Here is a 21310-nt window from a genome sequence, read left to right on the forward strand (position 1 = left end):
AACAAGACTAGACATAATATATATATGACCAAAGATCTAATTTTTAGATCGAATTACACATTTAAAGATTTGTTTAACACATGATAACACTGCAGATGTTGGGAAACATCTAAATGTACCAAAAGGGAATACGTAATACATTTATAAAACATGAAAACAGAAAGTTAATGAATACATTCCATAGAATGCATTGTTCAAAAGAAGCCAGTGACTTGGCTTCTCTCCTGTCCTGTGTGGTCGTAAAATTTTACGAGCTACCAAGGAGTGTGGGGGTTGCAGAACATTTCCTTTTGAGAAAGTTAAAGTGAGGAGAGACATTTCCTAAAGTATGAGCTTGCAACTTATACTCTTCACATAACAAGGATTAACCATTTTATGCAATCCAAAAACATAATTAAAATACATATTAATAATAAAATGAAAGTAAGGAACTTATACAAAAAGGTTTCCTTTGTCTCCAGTGTGTTGGAGGAATTTGGGGGGGGGGGTTTCAGGTATCCTTTGAGGCTCGCATGGGTATCGTAAAGTAATTTAAGTCCAGCCAGGCTGGCATTTAGTACCAACAGTCTGAATTTATAAAACAGAATTTAACCCATGAATCGCTGACCTGCATATCTGTTACATCTCCCCCTTTACGTCAGATGAAGTCCCTGTGTGGACATCATCGGACGGCAATCATCCGGATGGGCAGATGACAGGTGAATCGTGATGGTCATGCAGCAGGTGGGTCATGATGACAGGTGGTTCCTGAAGCTGAGGATTCAGCTTGGTGAGGTTCGGTATTGTCTTTGACTTTGCGTCCCTTTTCCGGGGATTCCATCGGAGACCTCCAGCCACAGTTGTCGTGAGTTTGGCTGTAGAGGTTTGCATCTCGTTGAGTATCCTGTATAGGATGAAGGTCACGCCAAGAGTAAGGGCGGGACCAATGACGGTGGAGATGCACCGTGCAGTGTCGGCAGCAGTCCAGGCTAGGACCGCAGATGACTGGTTCAGAATGGGCTGTCGAGACAGTGCTTGGAGGGCTGTATCGACAGGAGTAATGTCAATGTGTTGGGTGGTACCTTTCAGTACTTGGTCCAGCAGGTTGGCACGGGTGGCGGTGTCATGCTGGTCGTAGGTCAGCATAGCTGAGCGCACAGGAGTGTTGACGAGCCATCTGTTACCCACAATCTCTGCTTGCATTTCTGTGACTTGTGTACGAGGCTTGGCTTCGGCAGGGCAGCGCGTATCGCTGACCCAGGGTTGCAGCTCGCAGATTCCTTCAGAGTTGTGTCTGAGGAAGGGTTTGCTAAGGCAGAGATAATGAATGTCTTTGGTTAAAGTACACATGTGCATGTTTGGGGCCAGGTACAGCTGTGTGTTGCTGTCGTGGTAGGCCACCACATTTGGAATGTGTGTTTTGGTGTGGGTGTTGCTCTTCCACATCCTGACACTGACAATGTCTTTAGGTCTGTAGACTTGGTTTGACTCGCTGATGAGTTGGTTCAGGAGCACGTTCACTTCTCCCTGTTTGGGGTTTGCGTGCCGTAGGAAGGCGCTATCCAGAGAGTTGGCCAGGTGCATTCGTAGCAGGTCAGCTGGCATGGTGATGGTGTAAGACAGCACAGTTAACACAAGGCTTAAGGGTATCATGTATGGTGGGGTTTTACTCGTGGTTAGGCTGTCTTTGGAGGAGCTAACCTCCCACAGCATGGCTGTTGTTAATGCTGTTAAACAGCTGAGTCTGGGTAAAGTCCTTCTGGAAGGCAGTAAACAGTGGTTTAAAGGAGTTTACAGTCTGGTTCGCTGCATTGACACTGGACATAACAATGTTAAACATTCTGGCGGCAGCAGCAGCTCTAAGCAAAGCTCCCGGGAACTGTTTGGAGCGGTGGTGGTGTCCACCTAACTCCATTTGTGTAACCGTCACTTTCTTATGTTGGCTGAACAGGTGTTTGACATCGGCCTCAGTGTGAGTGAGGGAGTCCTCTCTCCATCGGAACCTTGTACAGCTGTATTCGGTTACAGTGCTGGGGTAGTGTGCCCTGTCATCGGTAGTCAGGAGTCTCAGCGGTTTTCTCGGTGGCAGCTGTCCTCTCTTTGGCTGACAGCACGGCACGGCAAACCACAGCAGCATCCTGGTACAGATAATAGGGAGAGAGAGAGAGAAAGGGGAGAAAGAAACAAACAAGGCCTGTCTTTGGTTGGACAGGACAGTCTCTTTGCTTCGTGGGCGGTGACTGGGTTTAGCTCGCCCTCGCCCATGTTTTGCCACATCTTGCTGCTGGCATGACGCTTGCTTCAGTGTTTTGTCAGTGGCTCTGGTGCTGCGTGGTGCAGCACATGCTGCGTCATGGAAATATATTGGCCTTATCCCCCTTTTGCTCCGTGGCATTACACGCCCTGGCATTGTGATGTCAGACGGTGCACAACCCACAATATTGTTCTGTGCATGCAGCATGGTTTGTGTATCATGCAGTGGTCTGGGGCTTTGGTTGTCAGTGACTGTAGACTGGTTGCCAGGGTGGATGGAGGGGTCTGAGAGGTGGTAAAACAAAGTCATTATCAAGGTTTCAGAAGCCCGCATGTCCGCTATGTTGGTCTGTGTAGACAACGGAGCCTGCGTAAGCGATTCTGAGGTAGGCAGTTTAGCTAGTAAAGTTCTTGTGCTGTGTGTAATCACTTCAACCTTGAATGTGGGTGGGTGGGTTGGGAGTGACCACAGAATGTTGTTTAGTGTGCCAGTTTTGGCAAGGGTGTCAGTGTGATCTTTAAAGTCCTCGTCTAGACTTGGTAACTTTGAGTGTCCTTTTTCCTTCTTCCAGTACACGATCACATTGTGTGTTTTTGTGATGTTATCACATTGCTGGAACAGGTGTTGGTGTTTGACATGCTTGTTTGCAAGTGTGAGTCCGAGTTCCACACATTCAGGTGAGGATTGGAAGAAACCCAGCGTGTGGTGTAAGGTTTGACCACCTTGCAGGTTGAGCCGAACAGCAACCCCTTTGGTGTAAGCTGGTACCACCGTACCCTGTTTGTTGACTAAGGTACCGAGGCTTGAACTTGGGCCTGTTGTTAGGGCGTTTTTCTCATGGCTGGCTGCAGGGGTTCCCGTGACCTCTGTGACCTGACCGTCTGGCTCTGTGGGAGTTCCCGTGACCTCTGCGACCTGACAGTCTGGCTCTAGCAACCTGTGTGGCTGGAGAGAAAGAGGTTCTCGCACTTGAGCAAAGTCTTTTAGCTGTTTGAAGTTCAGAAAAGGGTCAAAGTGTTCTAGCAGGTCTTTGTCGATGAGCAATGTATGAGTGTTCATTGGTGGGACATACATGGGATGTATTAGACTCATCGGAACGAATGTCAGGTGAATGGAAACAACCTGTTCAAACTGGATGTCATCCTGTCTGTACATTCAGTTCATAAATTTGAGGTGTAAGAGTTCGAACTTGTCTCTTAGCTTCAAATTGGAGTCTTTTGAAAAGGTAAGATGAGATCACCGTCAGGTTTAATCCTGTGTCGATCAGGTCTTCCCTGTTGACTCCTTTTTGACCCACCCCCTTTTTGACAGGGCTGCCCAGGAATGTTGGCATTAGGGCAGGTGGGACGATCGGTGGGTGATGAGGACCGGTCTTGTGTAGCTCGCTGCGAAGGCAGGTAGTCAAAACAGCATTTTCTGGTACCTTGTGTTTGTGGTACCTGGTGTGAGGACCTGTGCTGTCTCGTTCAGTTAGCTGTAACAGTTAGCTCTGTGGTCTGTAGATGACAGGCAGTGTTCTGGGTGCTTGGCTCATCTTCCTTGTGAGTTTTCATGTGAAGAAGCACTTTCGGCACCCTCAGGATCTCTGCTGTCTCAGACGTGGCTGCACTGTGTTGCCCTCTGCTGGCTTGGAATGGTATTGACTCTCTGTAAAAATGTCTGTGACTGTGGTGTTGTAGAGCGCCATCTAGGGTTAACTCCAAGCAGTGCTCAGAGACAGAGACGTTGGGGTTTTTCACAGTCTTTTCACAAATAGTCTTTTGCTTGGTGCAAGCTTTGTGGGCTAAGTTCCGTAACTCTTGTGTAGTTCTGTTACGGGGACACGCTGGGACTCTGAGATGAAAACTCCAACTGGCATGTAGGTTTGGGAGGAACAGAGTTTTTAAGTTGAAATCCTGTTCCATACCTGGTTCGTTGCATGCTCCGAAGTAGGTGTTTCGTAGCTGACTACAGAAAGTCTGTGGGTTTTCAAATCGGCCCTGTTTGAGGTCCATAGCAATAAGGAGCCCATGATCTGAGTTTGGATCAGAGAATTCAAGAATCAAAGTCTGTAGCAGTTGCTGGTAGTACGCTTTGACAGTCTCTGGTTGACGATCCAGAAAGCAATGCACATCACGGCTGGCCGTGATTTTTAACAGGTACAATGTGTTCACATCTGTCACGTTGGCGACAGTTTGCAAATGAAAGTCAATGGCTTGTAAAGAAGCATGAACATCATGTCCTCCTGCAGGATCTGGAATGAATGTAGAGATGCTTCTGGCTAGCTTGTGAAGTTCTCTGTGAGCAGTGCAGGGTTTGGTGACATGCGTTCTCTGGAAGGGTTCTCTTCCCTCCGTTATTGACAGATGTTCTTGTAAGCTGGCTGGTGATTTCCTTAGAAGGGAGACTACACCCCCTTTTCCAGCTCTGGGTTCTTGGCTGAAAGGGTTGGAGTGGCGGCCCGGGAGAAATTTTGTGGTGTGCGTTTCTCCGATCCAGCCACTCTGTAATCTGTGAAATTGTCTCAGTTCTGTGTGAACAGTGTAAAGTTCATCTTGGAGCTTGTCTCTCTGCAGAGTAAGCTTGTTGAATTTAGTTTGGGCCGCTTGCAAGTGTGTTTTGCAGGCCCAGGTTTTATAGTCTTTTTTTTTTTTTTAGTTCAGTCTCTGCTCTTTTTAGGAGAGCGTCGCCTTGCTGGAGTTTTTTGTTGAGGTCTTTTCTGGCTTCTCTCTCCAGCTGTTCTCTTTGATCTGTGTCGAGGCGAAGATCTTGCAGGGCATTGTGAAGTCTTTCACCTCCTTTCTGTAGCTCTGGATCTGTGTCGTCCTCTTTCTCGCGCTGGTTCTGGGTCTCGAGGAGAAGCTGATCAAGATGACTCTGGGTTGGGGCCTGGTCCTTCCAGGCCTCCTCCGCGATGTTGCTCCGTTCACTGAGCCGTGCCTGGGTGACGAGAATGTGAACTAGGCTTCCGAAGATCCTGGCGAGTTCTCTGTAGTAGTCGCTTTGGTTTGGATCGCGTGCCATCAGTTCATCTAGCTCGGTGTCTAGTTGCTCTGGGTGCTGCAGGTTACTGGCGTCCTTGGGCAGGAAGGGGGTCGTCACTGCTTTCAACCATGTCGAGAGGTGGCCCCCGTGGACTGCTGGACTGGATGCCTGGAACATCCTGATTCTCTGTCGGTGAGAGAAGCACAGCACACACACACAAAAAGACCAATGCAAGTTCGTTCTACATTTAACGAGCTATATTCATACGGGCTGTGCCGTTTATGAGAATTGTGGGGCTGACTGATGCAAACAGTCAGACAGTTAAGTAGCCAATTAACTTGGGTCAACGAAGGACCTGAAATGGAGATTTGACAGGCAGTAGCCTAGCGGGTCGTGTGATGACACCGGCTGCTGGTGGTCGCTCTACTATTTAACTTCGTTGGTGGCTCCCAGGTTACTGTCTCTATGTGAAATGAAAGAAACAAATCACAACAGAACAGGTGGTAGAAAAAGATCAAAGTGAAACACAACACTTGAAATGAGATGAAAACAATAGAAACACAATGTGTTAGTGGGAATAAGGAGGCCTGAGCCTACTGCTAGGTTTTAAGATAGGGCCAACAGGTGAGTGGGCTATCTGGGTAGGAAACCTAGAAATATGGTGTGGCTTAAAGAAGCAAAAGGGTCAGAACACTTATATCCGGGGGCATATCTAATATTCTGTGCCTTATAATAAGTGGATAGGTTTTATCATTTTTGGTTCACCTGGTTGAATTGAAGTCATTCAGGTGGGAACCAGTGGCTTGGTCAACCTCCCCGGTGCTCCCCAAACACTGAACCGCAGTGTCCCCGGTCCTCCGTTACTCTGGCGTGTCGCAGGACAGCACGGCTTGTGACTTTTAGCACAACCTTTGGAGTGCCAAAATTGCTGATGTCTCTTGAGACAAGAGGGACCGAGTTTCACTCGCAGCCAGTATCGGTAACACCGGTCGGGCAGCCTTGCTCACTGGAAACCTGAGATGACTGTCCAATCACCAAGGGAGTTCTACAATCAAATACACAAAGGATGAACAAAGGAAACTTAAAGTTAATTAAGGTTTGGTTTGTTTAACATCAATTGAGTAACTATATATGTAGAGAGGAAAGGTAACAGCTTTACCTAATCATGATAAAACAAAACAAAGGAATTTATGATAATAATGGTAATTATCAAAATAACCTAAGTCAAAAGAGAGAAGCAAAATAATAAACATCAAATTAAAAGACAGTAATGAAACAAGGGAGAAGGAGTAGCTGGTTTTCACCACAAGGGGGGGAAAGTGCTGCTTCTCTGTCTTTAACCTGCTGAGCAGAAAACTTAATTCAAATTAAAAATTCAAAACTGGTTTAAATCAAAATTTAAAATAAGCATGTAAGAATTAAAAGGAAAATCTGAATAAGATCCTATAATAACCATTGATAGCTTGTAAGTTATCATTAATGATCATGAAATTAATCAAACAGTGTGAGATTAATCAAAGAGGGTAAAAGTGGACATGCAATTTCAAAACAGAATGGAAAAGACAGAGGTCTGTTAGTCGATTTAACAGGAGACTGCCACTAGATGGCTTACCTTCTAAGTGGGTCAATCAGTGGTTGACCTGACACATCTAGATTTCCACTATTAACAATTACATTTTAATTCAAATCATGTTTGAACCAAACTCAAAGTAAATGTAAACAGTCAAAGGCAGAGAACATTCTTTTGTTTCCCTGTAATAATATTCGCACGAGCAAAGCTGTAAATGCAAATAATTATCGAGAATTTAGACATCCAATTCAAATATACATCACAGGGGATTATAAATTAGCAATCAGAGTGCATTATCTGAAATGGCCACAGGTTGGCAGCTTTGCACTCATGCAAGCTGGAATCAGAAAGCAGGGTGTACCCTGAAATTTCTAACCCACACGTTCCCTCTAGTGTTTAGATAGAGGAATTACAATTTCAATATAACTTAGAATTTATCTGATCGTTTGTCAGGCTGATTTTCTGCATCAAAAAAATCACAAGTAACAAACAGAAAGTTTTAATCTCTGAGGTGCTATATTAACATAGGTTGAAGGAAGGATCCGTTCACTTCCGAAACACAAATGTAATAAAAACAGGAATTTTCCAACTGTTGACTCCAATAGACATTTATCAAAATAGCACTTATGATTTAAATGTTTTAGGTTTAAAATCGGGTAGCTAAGCCAATTCTAGACCAGGAGTTTTTATCGTTTATTTTTTTTGAATATCATGTGGTTTACCATGAATTCAATAACGATATTTAATAAGAAGGCCTTTTTACTGAATCAGAGGAACATCGCTCATGTTCAGATTTACATGTTGCAACTAATAAAAGATTTCTTCATCTTTTAATTATTCATATTAAAATGTTCTCACTGTAAAAAGATTTTGGTCTTTCTTAACAGGATACTTTTAACATTATACTGCAGTTTACTTTCATTAAAAATAACAGTGACTATACTGTTAAGTTTCTATAAATACCTAGGTGCTTACTGACCAGCTTTTTGCCTCAGTCAGTTGAGTGAGTTCGCGTCTTGCGACTTATCTCACCAGTAACGTTACATAATTTCATAGCGCACGTGCAGAAATTATTAAAAACCATATACACAGATTGATTGCTCACAAAACGAAGTTTGAAATGCCCGCATTCTCCACCAAAATGTAACAACATTTAGTTTTACATAGTAATTAACTCAAATGATATATAGGGAATTTGAATAATTAATCAAGAATTTGATTAATATATATCTCAGATGACAGTTACATTTAATTTTATTGATTATGAAAAATAGCTCAATTGCCAATACCAATACTAATCACAGGGCACTGTAATTTACTCATTAATATGTCAATATTACATTCTTCATATCAATTATTGTGATCTCTTACTGTAAATTACTGCAGATCAAACCGTGGTATGTCCAGCACACCACTGTAGACCTATCAATTTTCAATAAAGTTATCACGCCTTATAATTCAAGGAAAAGTATTCTCTGGCCATGAAAATATTATCCTATCCTTATGATAAATTTAGTTTCTAAATTTAGAGCTTGTAGCTAAAGACCAAAACATTTCAGTGACTCGTAATGTGAGGGGGGTGGAGTCCAGGCCAATCATTTTATATATGGGTTTTTAATAATTCAACTAGTAATACATCAAACTACAAATCACACAGAGTAAATATGCGTACGAAAATACAGACAATAAACATTTACAAGACATAACGGAATCCAAATAAAAGAGAGAGAGAGAGAGAGAGAGAGAGAGAAGTGGAGAAAGCGAGAGAGATCACAGAATGAGCTCAGGTATGAAAATCAGTCAGTAAACCTTAGTGGAACCAACAACGAATCAAATAATAGCAACACTTTAAAGCAGCATTTAAATCTCCATAGAAAACGATACTTGCATGGCCCAGTGGGTGAGCGTGGTACCGGCGACGCACGTGTGATGTCACGTGGTCCTTTGAAAACTGCGCGCGTGGGCCGGAGGCCGTGTGACGCGCGTGCAAGCTGCGCTGGATCTTGGCGTGAGCGTGGAGTCACGTGTTCCTTTGTTGCAAAGAGGTGTTCGTTCATCTTCGCGCGGTATTTGAAAGGTTCAACAAACAATGTTCCAGAATTCGTCTTCATTGTGTGGAGAGGCGAATAGTTGAATAAACTTAGTAAAGAAAAGAAAACAAAACAACGAAAATGAAAGTTTCCAAATGAGCCATGAAAATGGCTTTCCTCTCCTCAGTCCGTGTGCTGAGGGGGGAGGAGAACTGAGCGCGGCCCGAGGCCGCGCGGAGCGACGTGTCCGAGAACGGAGAACGGGAAGAAGAGCAAGAAGAGCGCAAGAAGAGAAGGTGGACCTTGTTTGGTCAATTCTTATAGCTTGAAATAGTTCACGCCCATTTTTCGAGGGAGCATCCAATGAATGTCCGCGATCTGAAGCGGAGGGAAAGTTCCTTTGTCTCGGTTGAGACAACCCCCTGATGATTTAGGGCCTGTCCGATTTCATCAGGAATATTAAAGCAAGTTCATTATTCCAGATTAAATACATTTTTCATTACTTTGCTCTAGATAAATGGGTCTGTCAAAGCATGACGATTAGAACAAGACTAGACATAATATATATATGACCAAAGATCTAATTTTTAGATCGAATTACACATTTAAAGATTTGTTTAACACATGATAACACTGCAGATGTTGGGAAACATCTAAATGTACCAAAAGGGAATACGTAATACATTTATAAAACATGAAAACAGAAAGTTAATGAATACATTCCATAGAATGCATTGTTCAAAAGAAGCCAGTGACTTGGCTTCTCTCCTGTCCTGTGTGGTCGTAAAATTTTACGAGCTACCAAGGAGTGTGGGGGTTGCAGAACATTTCCTTTTGAGAAAGTTAAAGTGAGGAGAGACATTTCCTAAAGTATGAGCTTGCAACTTATACTCTTCACATAACAAGGATTAACCATTTTATGCAATCCAAAAACATAATTAAAATACATATTAATAATAAAATGAAAGTAAGGAACTTATACAAAAAGGTTTCCTTTGTCTCCAGTGTGTTGGAGGAATTTGGGGGGGGGGGTTTCAGGTATCCTTTGAGGCTCGCATGGGTATCGTAAAGTAATTTAAGTCCAGCCAGGCTGGCATTTAGTACCAACAGTCTGAATTTATAAAACAGAATTTAACCCATGAATCGCTGACCTGCATATCTGTTACAACACTGTATATCTTTTTATGGTGAAATGTGTTTTTATTGAACACGTTTTATAATGCCATCATAATTTATTTCCACTACTTTTCAAAATCCTTTTCTGCATATGTTTTAACACCTTTTCCGGTAACACTGTATTTTGATGATCCCCTTTGAACATTCTGTTGACGATAAGTAACGTTGCACCAGTATGTTAACTCTCATTAGACTGTCTGCTTAATATCTGTTAACTCTTTATTATGATGTCTCCCAACAGATATTCTTCATGTTACTTCACATGTACATGTCAACTTATTCTACTAACCCTAACCCTAGCAGTCTACTAATACTCTACTAATACTCTAATAACAGTTAGTACATGTCAGTTCAACATTACGTACAGTCAACAGAATTTGTTAAAGTGAATATTTTCCTTATACCAGACTTTTGATCTTGAAATATGAAAATCCTTGATAAAAATAAGAATAACATTTTTATCTTAACCCCTTAAAGCTGCAGTAGGTAACTTTTGTAAAAAAATATTTTTTTTTTTTACATATTTATTAAACCTGTCTTTATGTCCTGACAGTAGAATATGAGACAGATAATCTGTGGAAAAAAATCAAGCTCCTCCCAGTGTCCTATTGCCATTTGCAGAAATTCAATCGCTCCCGGTAAAAAACAACCAATCAGAGCTGCGGTCCGTAACTTTGTTTGTGTTCAAAATGTAGAAAAATTTATATAATAAGCGAGTACACCATGAATCCATTTTCCAAACCGTGTTTTTGGTTTGTCCTGAATCATTAGGGTACACCTATAATAAGTGTTTATATTGGGACTATTTTAGATTGCTTCTGGGGTACCGCGGCAGAGTAACCCAGTACCTTTGTGATTCTTCATAGACATAAACAGAGAGAAGTAGATCCGGCTACGATGTTCTTCCACAAGACGCAAGCAGTTCTGTTTATTAACCGCTAGAGCGTAAAAAGTTACCGACTGCAGATTTAATTGTCACTCACGTTTTTGAAGATAGACTTTAATGTGCATGATACAAACCTAAATTTTTATAATTCATGACTGAAAACATTTTGTAACATGATTTTGATGTATCATTTACATGGTAATGCAATGTCTGATTTTAAAATGGGTTTTAAAGGATGAATTTTGAGATTTTATGTTTTCAAGTGATATATAACTTCTGATGATTTCTAAAATGTGATAGAGAAAAAGGCAACGAGGAAGTCTTTTTTAAACAAAGGTCAAAGCTCCTTTTGTAATGTAGATTTATGAGGGTGCACTCTTGTCATAAATTCATCTATTACATTTCCTACATAATTTTTTACAAAAAATATTGGTAAAATATATATTTGGGAGTCTTAGACCTTTCCAACGATATATAGTTTGTCAAGATTAGATTAGATTTGAAATCTAGTATAGCCAACGTAGGCGTTCTGGATTTGGGACGGGGTGACAGTTAACAGGTTAATCTAAGGAAATATATATATATATATATATATATATATATATATATATATATATATATATATATATATATATATATATATATATATATATAAATTGATGCCCTCTGTTGTTCATCATTTTATTATTGTTATATATTATGATATTTGCTGTCCATAATGAACTGAGCTGCATTCTGTTGTTCTCCCAATGCTTCAACACTGTACACAACAACAGTAAACTGAGGCAGATGAAGAAAAACTCTGATCTCTGTGAAACAGACCCGGAGGCTGAAAGTTTATTTACCACAAAACAGGTTATTATTCAGCTTACATGGGATCTGTTATTGAATTCGTACATTGTTATACATTTTAATCTAAATTCTACAACTCTGCATGATCTATACAGGTGAAGATGATCTCTGACTGTGACAAACACACAGTAACAGTCTGTGTAAGTCAGTTAAACACACACCTCCATCATGTTTACCACATCATGTCTGTCACTGGCCTCCAACAAACATCACTGACTCACTTCTTGATGGAAACATGTTGTGCAATCAAACTACTGCTCTGTAAAAATCACTTTTGTTCCATATAATTAAAATATATGTCATTTTTATACATTAACAGCTATAAATATACACGATCATTTATAAATTGCTCAAATGAGTTTTGAAAAGCTGTGTTTCACTTGTTTTATCTTTGTTTTCTTCAGGTCTACAGTCTTCATCAGTTTCATGAGCATCTTTTCTTCTCAAGACAGCAGCGTGTGTCTGACACTCATCAGACCATCATCTCATACAGGAAGATGTCTGTCAGTCATTTCTGTGGCTTAGAGAATGAAACTGCCCCAAGAATATTTCACGGAGGATCTTTATATACACATTTTCAGAAAGAGTAATAGTTTTAACACTTTTAAAATGTAACATACCTAGCTAGATGCTAAATCATTAATCAATATCAAATAATCAGTATGTTGACAGGTGAAAACAATAAGGAAAATATCTGAAAGTGTAAAAATAGTGAATGGAAGGTGGTCTATTGCAAAGAACTAATGGTCATACTTTAAAAAGAAGGTTACATTTGTGAACATTATTGACCTATATTAGTTAACATGAACAAACAATGTAAAATATTTCTAAAGCATCTATCAATGGCTAGAATACAGTTTTACCCAATTGTTTTGCCTCAGTTTACGATCTGTAGATTTACTGGTTGACACTACAGATAGTTGTCAAAAGTTAGAGCCAGTCTTCAGATTTGAGTCAACAGATTTCAAACCCTCAACATCAACTATATCAACAATAACTTCAGAGAATATGTCCTTGATACATGGACATCTGTCATTGTGTTGGACAACTGGATGAAGATCTTTATTTTTCCTTCACCTCATGAGTCAGTGAAATCTTAAAAAAAAGAAAAAAAAAATGGTGTTTTTCGCAATATGAAAATATGTATGTACAGTCAGCAGGTCATTATTTCAAAATAACCCATAACTGTACTAATGTGGACACATTACACAAACACTTGCCAAATAAATGTGGACGTGAAACATTAATCTGAGTTAAAATTATTTCATGATCTAATTTGTAGATTGGATTAAAGCTTGAACAGATTTCAGATTGAGAACTATTCTTATTAATTTACAATGAGTGTGAAGTGCTCTTGGCCTTGAGAAACATTGAGCTGTGTGTGGTTAGTTATTCCGGCCACAGTGTCATGCTTCCTGCTTTACTCTTCCTATAGTAAAAAAATAACTGCTGCATAATTTAAAATGAGTTAAAGAGCCAGTAAGATGAAAATTCTAAGCTTCCTATCACTGTTTATAAGTCCTGTACAATAGGTTTAAATCCATCCAAGGTTAAAAAACATTGTCATTTTGTCAAAATATCATTTTAAAATTAACTCAAACTGTTCAAAAGATTCAGTTTCCTTAAACCCCACCTTTCGGTAGCATACTGTGTTCTGATTGGTCAACTAACATAGTCAGTTTTGATTGGTTGTTCCGCACACAACTTCATGGTAAACAATGCGTTAGCATCTGTTTGGGGTGAATTATGTCTTATTCCTCTGATCGCGAAGCAAACAGTAAAATAAAAAACTTGAACAGTCTCGCTGCTTTTTCTTCTGTGTGTGTGTATTCAAGCCGCGCGCTTCAGTTTGAATCTGAATAGCGCGTTCAGCGCGGGGCGTGCTCACATTAGATATAATGAAGGGAGACGTGGAAGATTGGACATCACGTTGTTTTCATATGGATTACTTTATCACAGAATATCTGTTAGCAGCACTTGTTACACTTCATTTTAATGACGTTTTTGTAAATGAAGATCACCGCGGACAGGCTGCAGACAGCACACATACTGATAAGACGTTCGGGAGAAAACAAACACATAACTTCATAATCATACTTGGCGTTGTGATTCGGAGATGCTTGTTGGTCTAAATAAAGTTATAAAGGGGGGGGGCGGAGATTATTATGCAAAGTGTTCCTAGTGACGTACATAGAGATGGGCAAAAGATTTGAAATCTATAACGACTCGTTTCAGCGATTCAGAGTCGACTCCTTACTTTAGAAGCCAATAACTTTATAAATCGTGTACTTTTTGGTTTAATTACTTTCCACATTGTTTACACTGATGGATAGCTACATCGTACACTGTAATACGAGTAATTTTTTATTTCCCATCTGTGTGGCTCTTTAAATGTTATAATTTTATAGACTGCAAGATTTCAGACACAAGGGTTGAAAAAACATGTTCCTCATTTAGAGAAGAAAGTAAACTTTCTAAAACACTGAAAAAAAGAAATCTGAACATTTGTTAAATAGCAGGGAAACACACAGAGAAGATCCATCATAAATTCTGACAACAGAGAAAACAAAAGTTGAAACGTTGTAATTAAACAGACTAAACAGAGCTTTTAGTTTTGCAAAATTATTTACACTTACAGTTTTTTCTGAATGCTTAAGCGATAATCGTGATTCTTGTAGCACAATTTCTAAAACTATTAATACGTATAGCAAAACCACTCTCTGAGTTTGCAAAACTAAAAGCACAAACACTGCTTTGCACTCAGTTTGCAATTTTGTAACACACACTTTGCAAAACTGTAGGCACAATTCACTGCACAACACTCTTTTTTCAGAACTTTAAACACAACTCACTGCTTACACTCAATTACCAAATTTCCAACACACTCCTAGCAAAATTATACACATGTATGGCTATCATTAACACTATTTTGCCAACTGTCTGGCACATTTTCACATGTAAAAACTGTTTAAGATAATTAGTTCACTTTGCAATCAGCCTAAGCACTATAAATAAGCCACAGGTAAGCTGTCTGTGTGGAGTACAATGGAAGGAGCAGTAAGAGTGAGAAGAGTGAGAATCAGAGGAGGCCGAGGGGGCCGAGTGAGAGGACGTGGAGGTGAACAAGCGAGAGGGTTAGAGGAAGTTAGAGGACAAGGAGGAGCAAGAAGAGGACGATGACGGGAAAGAGGAAGTGTAAGAAGAGTAAGAAATAGAATAACTGATGACATCAGAGCTACAATAGTGGACCGTGTCATAAACCATGGGATGACCCTGAGGGAAGCTGGCCAACAGGTTCAGCCTTATTTGAGCCGCTACACTGTGGCAAGCATCATTAGGACATTTCGAAATACTAATCGGTAAGTACTTTGTAGCACTGCCATACTCTAATGAGAAACACAACAGTACCATACATGCAAAAATACTGAATTGTTACTTTACAGAATTGCTAGACGTCCAGATGTTGGGGGCAGAGGAAGAATGTTCACTCCAGAGCAAGAGACCCATATAGTGAACATGGTGATTGCCAATAATGCAATAAGACTGCGCGAAATACAGCAGCGCATAATTGATAATGACACCATCTTTCAAAATATACACAGTGTAAGGATTTCTGCACTAAGTCGTGTACTTGCGCGCCACAGAATAAGAATGAAGCAAATTCACAGAGTTCCTTTCGAGAGAAACACAGAACGTGTAAAGCAACTGCGTTATGACTATGTGCAGGTAAGCTATATTGTCATTGGTTCTGAATTTGGAAGTGCATACTGTAGTGCTGTGCATGGGCCTGATGTGTTGCATTTGTTTTGTCTTGTCCAGAGAGGGATGGAACTAGAAGCAGATGCCATGGGACAAGAGCTACTTTTTGTAGATGAGGCCGGTTTTAACCTCAGTAAAACCAGGAGATGTGGCAGGAACATTACTGGACACCGTGCCATCATCAATGTCCCAGGACAACGTGGTGGTAACATAACCATGTTTGCAGCTATAAGCCAAAATGGTGTTGTTCACCATCATGCCAACCATAGGCCCATACAACACTGCACACATTATTGCATTCCTGGACACCTTACATGACATGCTCACTGTTCAGAGACCAGAGCATACCCGATATGTCATCATATGGGACAATGTTAGTTTCCATAGGGCTTCTTTGGTCTGCAACTGGTTTACAGACCACCCATCCTTCATGGCACTCAACCTCCCTCCATACTCTCCATTTTTAAATCCAATCGAGGAGTTCTTCTCTGCCTGGCACTGGAAAGTGTACGACCGTCATCCTCATCAACAGGTAGCCCTTTTACAGGCAATGGAGGAGGCATGTGGAGATACTGACCAGGCATCATGTCAAGCCTGGATACGGCATTCAAGGCGATATTTTCCCCGGTGCCTTGGACTGGAGGATATTGCATGCGATGTGGACGAAATTTTGTGGCCGGACCCAGAAAGACAACATGATGTAGGCTGATTGTCTTTTTTTGCGTGAAATTACTATTTTGTGTTCTGACTTCATCTTGGTTTTGATGAGTGTGAATAAACACCAATACTTGAAGCTTGGATCCTTGTATGTTTACATGACACTGACAAAAGTATGACCTCAAATTGACATCTGTACACAGAGAAAGCAAAAGCCAGATGTGTTTTGTATTCATACTATCAGAGTATAGTTGGCACATTGTGTGCTTAGTAGATGATGGCTTGTTTTTAATGTTTGATTCGAAAACACCATTTTTACGAAGGTGTGAAGAGTTAATCTAGCTGTGTTCACTTTTGCAAGAGAACTACGATGATGAGGCCTGTGCTTCATATATGAGTTTGTGACTAGAGTATGTGCAAATAAAATCTTCACATAATAAAAGTTTAATAGTAAATTAAATCACAGATATACTTGATCTGGATGACGATTATAGAGATCAGGAATTTAAAAGTGACACTTCGTACAGTTAATGTTGCACATATGGAAGGCAAATGTAATTTGATGGGTTGTAAAGGTGTACATCAGAAATACAGCAATAAACATGAAACGATTGTTAGTTACTACAGTATGTATTAAACTCATGAGCATAACATAGACATGAGATAAATATTTATGTTCTGTAAGATGCTCTTAAAGCGACTTACCAATGAGGAATATCACAAGTAATGAGCCAACTACAATTCATGTTCATACCAGAGATTATAACAGACCAGAGCAATACTCAGTTTCAAGAGAAATAAAAAGGAGAACAAGCCAGGCCATTAAAAATGTGTGTGTGTGTGTGTGTGTGTGTGTGTTGGGGTAAAAACTGCTGTGTTAGTAAAAGCTAAGAAAAAATAAGAAGTAAACACAGAAGGCAGTGACAGGATGTAATAGTTCTGCTGTGGGAAATGTGCTCTGTGGTTTCACTGGTCACTGCAGACATAAGCACAAAACTATATTTGAATACATTACTTCCATCCTTTATATATTGCATTTAAATTACCTGTGTTGGAATTCACACTTTGAATAGTAAGTGAATAGTATATAATATATATCTTCAGAATATATATATATATATATATATATATATATATATATATATATATATATATATATATATATATATATATATATATATATATTAGGCAGCATTACAAAAAATGTAAATATGTGGATCGTCCTCTGTCTTCATCTCTTCCTTTACTAGTTCAGTTTCTACAGCACATCTGCAAGACTTCAAGACCCTGAGCTGAGAGTAAAACAGTTTACACTCTTTCACAGATATTAAACTGAGTGTCGTGTTATGGCCAGTTTTCAGACCAGGATTCTTCGTCTTCATCTCTGTGTTGTTATTATTCTTCTGACTCATGCAGGTACTATTGACTTGTTTTTGATTTTTGATAAATATGATGTCCCTGCGAGTTGATATGGCTTTAAATTTAGATCGTTTGTTTACTAATAATATTGTTTCAATTGTTTAAAATTTAATGCAGATGTTGAAAAGTTTTTTGTTTGTATTCGTATGTTTTACATTTTACATTTACATTTAATAATTTAGCAGACACTTTTATCCAAAGTGAATTACAAATGAGAACAATAGAAACAATCAGATTAACAAGAGAAAAACAACAGTCTATACGAGTGCCATGACAAGTTAGTTTAGTACAGAACACATAGCCAGGTTATATATATGAAAGAATATGAAAGACAAGAATATAAAATTTTGTTCAAAATATTTAACACTACATGAACAATTAACTGTGTCTCATGAGCTTTTGCATGTTTGCTGTTTTCTGCTGCTTGATGACAGTGAAATCGTTTTCACAATTTTACCATCCATTACATCCAATGCAAAACTGGGATTTTCTGTCTTTTCTTCAGATTATTCCAAATCCAATCAAGAACAAAAGATTCGGCAGCACATCAACAAAACAGTGTTTGCGGGGGGAACAGTTACACTTCACTGCAACAAAACCACATTAGATGATGATTTCACATGGAAAATGAACAACTCAGTTATTTTTATGCAGGATTCTGAAAGTAACAGAACAATGAGAAACTTCAACTCAAACAGGATTCACATCGACCCAGCAGCTCCAAGAGAGTTAACAATACAACAAATACAAGCGTCTGATGCAGGAAACTACAGCTGTTACCCAGCAGCAATAAGATGGACATTAACAATAACAGGTTATTACTTGATTTTATTTCTTGGACATTCTTGTAAAAGAGTTTGGTTTAGCAAGTATATTTAAGTTTTTCACTAGTAACTAGTGATTAGTGCTGTTTGACTGATATCATGAGAGTTTGACTCTTGTGTGTCTGTCAGAAATCGAGATCAGACCAGAATCACTCAAACAAATGCCGCTGTACATCATCATCTTTTCATTTTCTGGAGTCATTATGATCTGTTTAATTATCACAAGCAGCATCTGCATTTACAGGTGAGAGACATTTTTAACTTTTCTTACCCTCAGAAACACTGACATGGTTTCAGCTCCACATTGTTTTTATTTCTTCTACTTTTTTAAATGATCTGCTACTTTTCAGATGTGTATTTGTAGGCAGTGTCTATTCAAACATGAGTTCAAATAGCCAGCTTTTTTTTTTTATAAACTCTGCCCACTATTGCTCAGATATTTAACCTTAAACACAAACAGCTCTTCACATTCTCGTTACAGTTTGTGTAAATAACATCTACCATTTTCATGCTTTTTATACGTCTAAATAGCCTCTGCCATATTTTTATGCATTTCAGATTTCATTGTTTAATTCTTGTCCAAAACAAAATTTAAATTTTAAAACAATAATAAAATTTTTTTTTAACATCTGACATACATCCACACATGCTCCATAAACAGTGATCAAACACTGCTTTTCTTATGAAATTAGCTGCATTCGGTTCTTCAACAATTTCTGAATCATTTTAACAGGAAACTGAGACAGAAGATCAACTCTGGTTCAGAGGATGTGAGTATATTCACCACAGAACAGCTTATTATTTAGCACCTAAATCTGCTCTTGATTTAGAGGTTCAACTTCTAGATATATATATATATATATATATATATATATATATATATATATATATATATATATCTACTTGTGTATGATCTATACAGGTGAAGATGATCTCTGACTGTGACAAACACACAGTAACAGTCTGTGTAAGTCAGTTAAACACACACCTCCATCATGTTTACCACATCATGTCTGTCACTAGCCTCCAACAAACATCACTGACTCACTTCTTGATGGAAACATGTTGTGCAGTCAACCCACTGCTCTGTAAAAATAACCTTTGTTCCATCTATGTGAGATTGTACTTTTTTAAATATAAATAACAGCTATAAATATACATGATCATTTATAAACAGCACAACACATATTTGAACAAGAGCTGAAATGTCTGTTGTTTGTGTTTCACTTGTTTTATCTTTGTTTTCTTCAGGTCTATAGTCTTCATACAGTTTCATGAACATCTTTTCTTCTGAGGACAGCAGATGAGCATCTCAGTACAGAAAGATGTTTGAGAACGAGACCATGATGGTCACAGACTTTTTTTTAGCTTCAAGCCATGAATCCATCCAGTCGGAGGATTTTTAAACACGATTGATATTTTAAACTGATTTTATAACTTTATAACTGAACTAATTGTGTATCCTCCAGTTGTTTGTTGTGTTTTCCCTTTAATTATCTACAAAGTCATCAAATGTATGAAGGCTAGTGTTTTAAAATCTGATCAGTTTCATATAGCAGAGGAACACACTTTTATCAAACACTCAGACGCTTCGTCCTTTAATCTTGAGTCTGTGTACAAATCTTTCTGTTATCCCTTTGACTTGACCTTTCAAATAATTTACATCATTTATGTAGACACAAATGTAAAGATTAATAAAGAAACCTTCAAAATCACCTTCATATATACAGTTCTTCACTGCATACCACATCATTGTAGTTTAAATGCAATATGATAAGTTTTAATAAAGCATATGAACATCAATAGCAACAAAGGTAATATTAAGCTGAAATATATTGCCATAATAATGTCTACAACTCATTAACTAGGTGACAAATGAATAAACTAATATATGCTTACATCTTCATGCAGAAGCTCATGTTTGTGAGATTGAGAAAGTGAAAAGGTCTCACAGAGATGCAACACTTCTCCTTTGTGGTTGATGTGAGAAGTGCTATTAGTAATGAATTATGATTAGATAACTGACGAGCTTCCTGTTTATACTCCTAGTGAAAGATGACTGCTGTGGTATATAACAACATATTTTTTTTTTTTTAATTAGTTTTTACTTTTGATTCAACTTTAGTTACTCAGCTAAGTACGTTTGCATAATTACTTCAAGTAAAACACAAACATAGGAACTCATAAACAGTAATTAGTGTGGTTTATGTTTCCTCCAGTGTTTCATTGCTCCCAAAATGGCACAGTAATTGAAATAAATTACTTAAAAAAAAAAAAAAAAAAAAAAAAAACTCTCCAACTCAAAAACAGAAATTCAAACAAACAAACAAAAAGATAACTCAGGTCTAATATTGATACCCATAACATTTACAGTAATGTAAAAACTGCAAGTAGTGAGAAACATTATAAGTAATTTAGCAACACCCAAACAAATCTATAAAAAGGAGAGATTTTTATGGGTTAGAGAAGGAGACCATCACAAAAATAATATGTTCAGTCTTAGAGGACCTGTATGTGAATGTGTATTTGCTTCTAAAATGATTTTTGTTTATTTGATTTAAATTGTCTAGCAAATAAGCTTAATTTTCAAACAGAAGATTTTTAGTAATAATACCTAACTAACTACTAGATTATTTATGTAGAATGTTGAATGTTGTTTTGAAAAGAATACAGCAAAGATCCATCAGGGCAAACAGAGTGACTGAAAGGTGGTTTGTTGCAAAGAACTATAACAAACGTGAACACAAAAATAATTTGACACATTGCTGACTTCAGAAGCCCTTGAGTTCTTATACTGCAGGAAAACACAAGGTGGCGCCATAACGAACACTGAGCTGATTCAGTAATACAACAATACCGACAGGAAAGATGAATGAGAGACTTTATTACTGGGGTTCTCAACTCTGGCCCTGAGGTCCACTTTCATTCAGACTTTACCTC

At 38.7% G+C, this 21310-nt stretch overlaps 2 protein-coding genes across 2 annotated transcripts; both read left to right on the forward strand.

Moving 5' to 3' along the window:
• The first annotated feature begins 13659 nt into the window (after positions 1–13659).
• LOC128019481 (uncharacterized) lies at positions 13660–15822 on the forward strand. The gene is made up of 3 exons (XM_052605481.1): positions 13660–15070; positions 15155–15437; positions 15531–15822. The coding sequence occupies exons 1-3, from the start codon at positions 14979–14981 to the stop codon at positions 15786–15788; spliced, it is 633 nt and encodes a 210-aa protein (XP_052461441.1). The 5' UTR covers positions 13660–14978; the 3' UTR covers positions 15789–15822.
• A 1525-nt stretch (positions 15823–17347) lies between these two features.
• On the forward strand, positions 17348–20071 carry LOC128019483 (uncharacterized). Its single transcript, XM_052605484.1, has 6 exons — positions 17348–17543; positions 18052–18360; positions 18500–18614; positions 19104–19140; positions 19293–19337; positions 19622–20071. The coding sequence occupies exons 1-6, from the start codon at positions 17474–17476 to the stop codon at positions 19646–19648; spliced, it is 603 nt and encodes a 200-aa protein (XP_052461444.1). The 5' UTR covers positions 17348–17473; the 3' UTR covers positions 19649–20071.
• The last annotated feature ends 1239 nt before the right edge of the window (positions 20072–21310 follow it).

Source organism: Carassius gibelio, chromosome A9, assembly GCF_023724105.1.
Source record: "Carassius gibelio isolate Cgi1373 ecotype wild population from Czech Republic chromosome A9, carGib1.2-hapl.c, whole genome shotgun sequence".
In the NCBI taxonomy this organism is placed as follows: Eukaryota; Metazoa; Chordata; class Actinopteri; order Cypriniformes; family Cyprinidae; genus Carassius; species Carassius gibelio.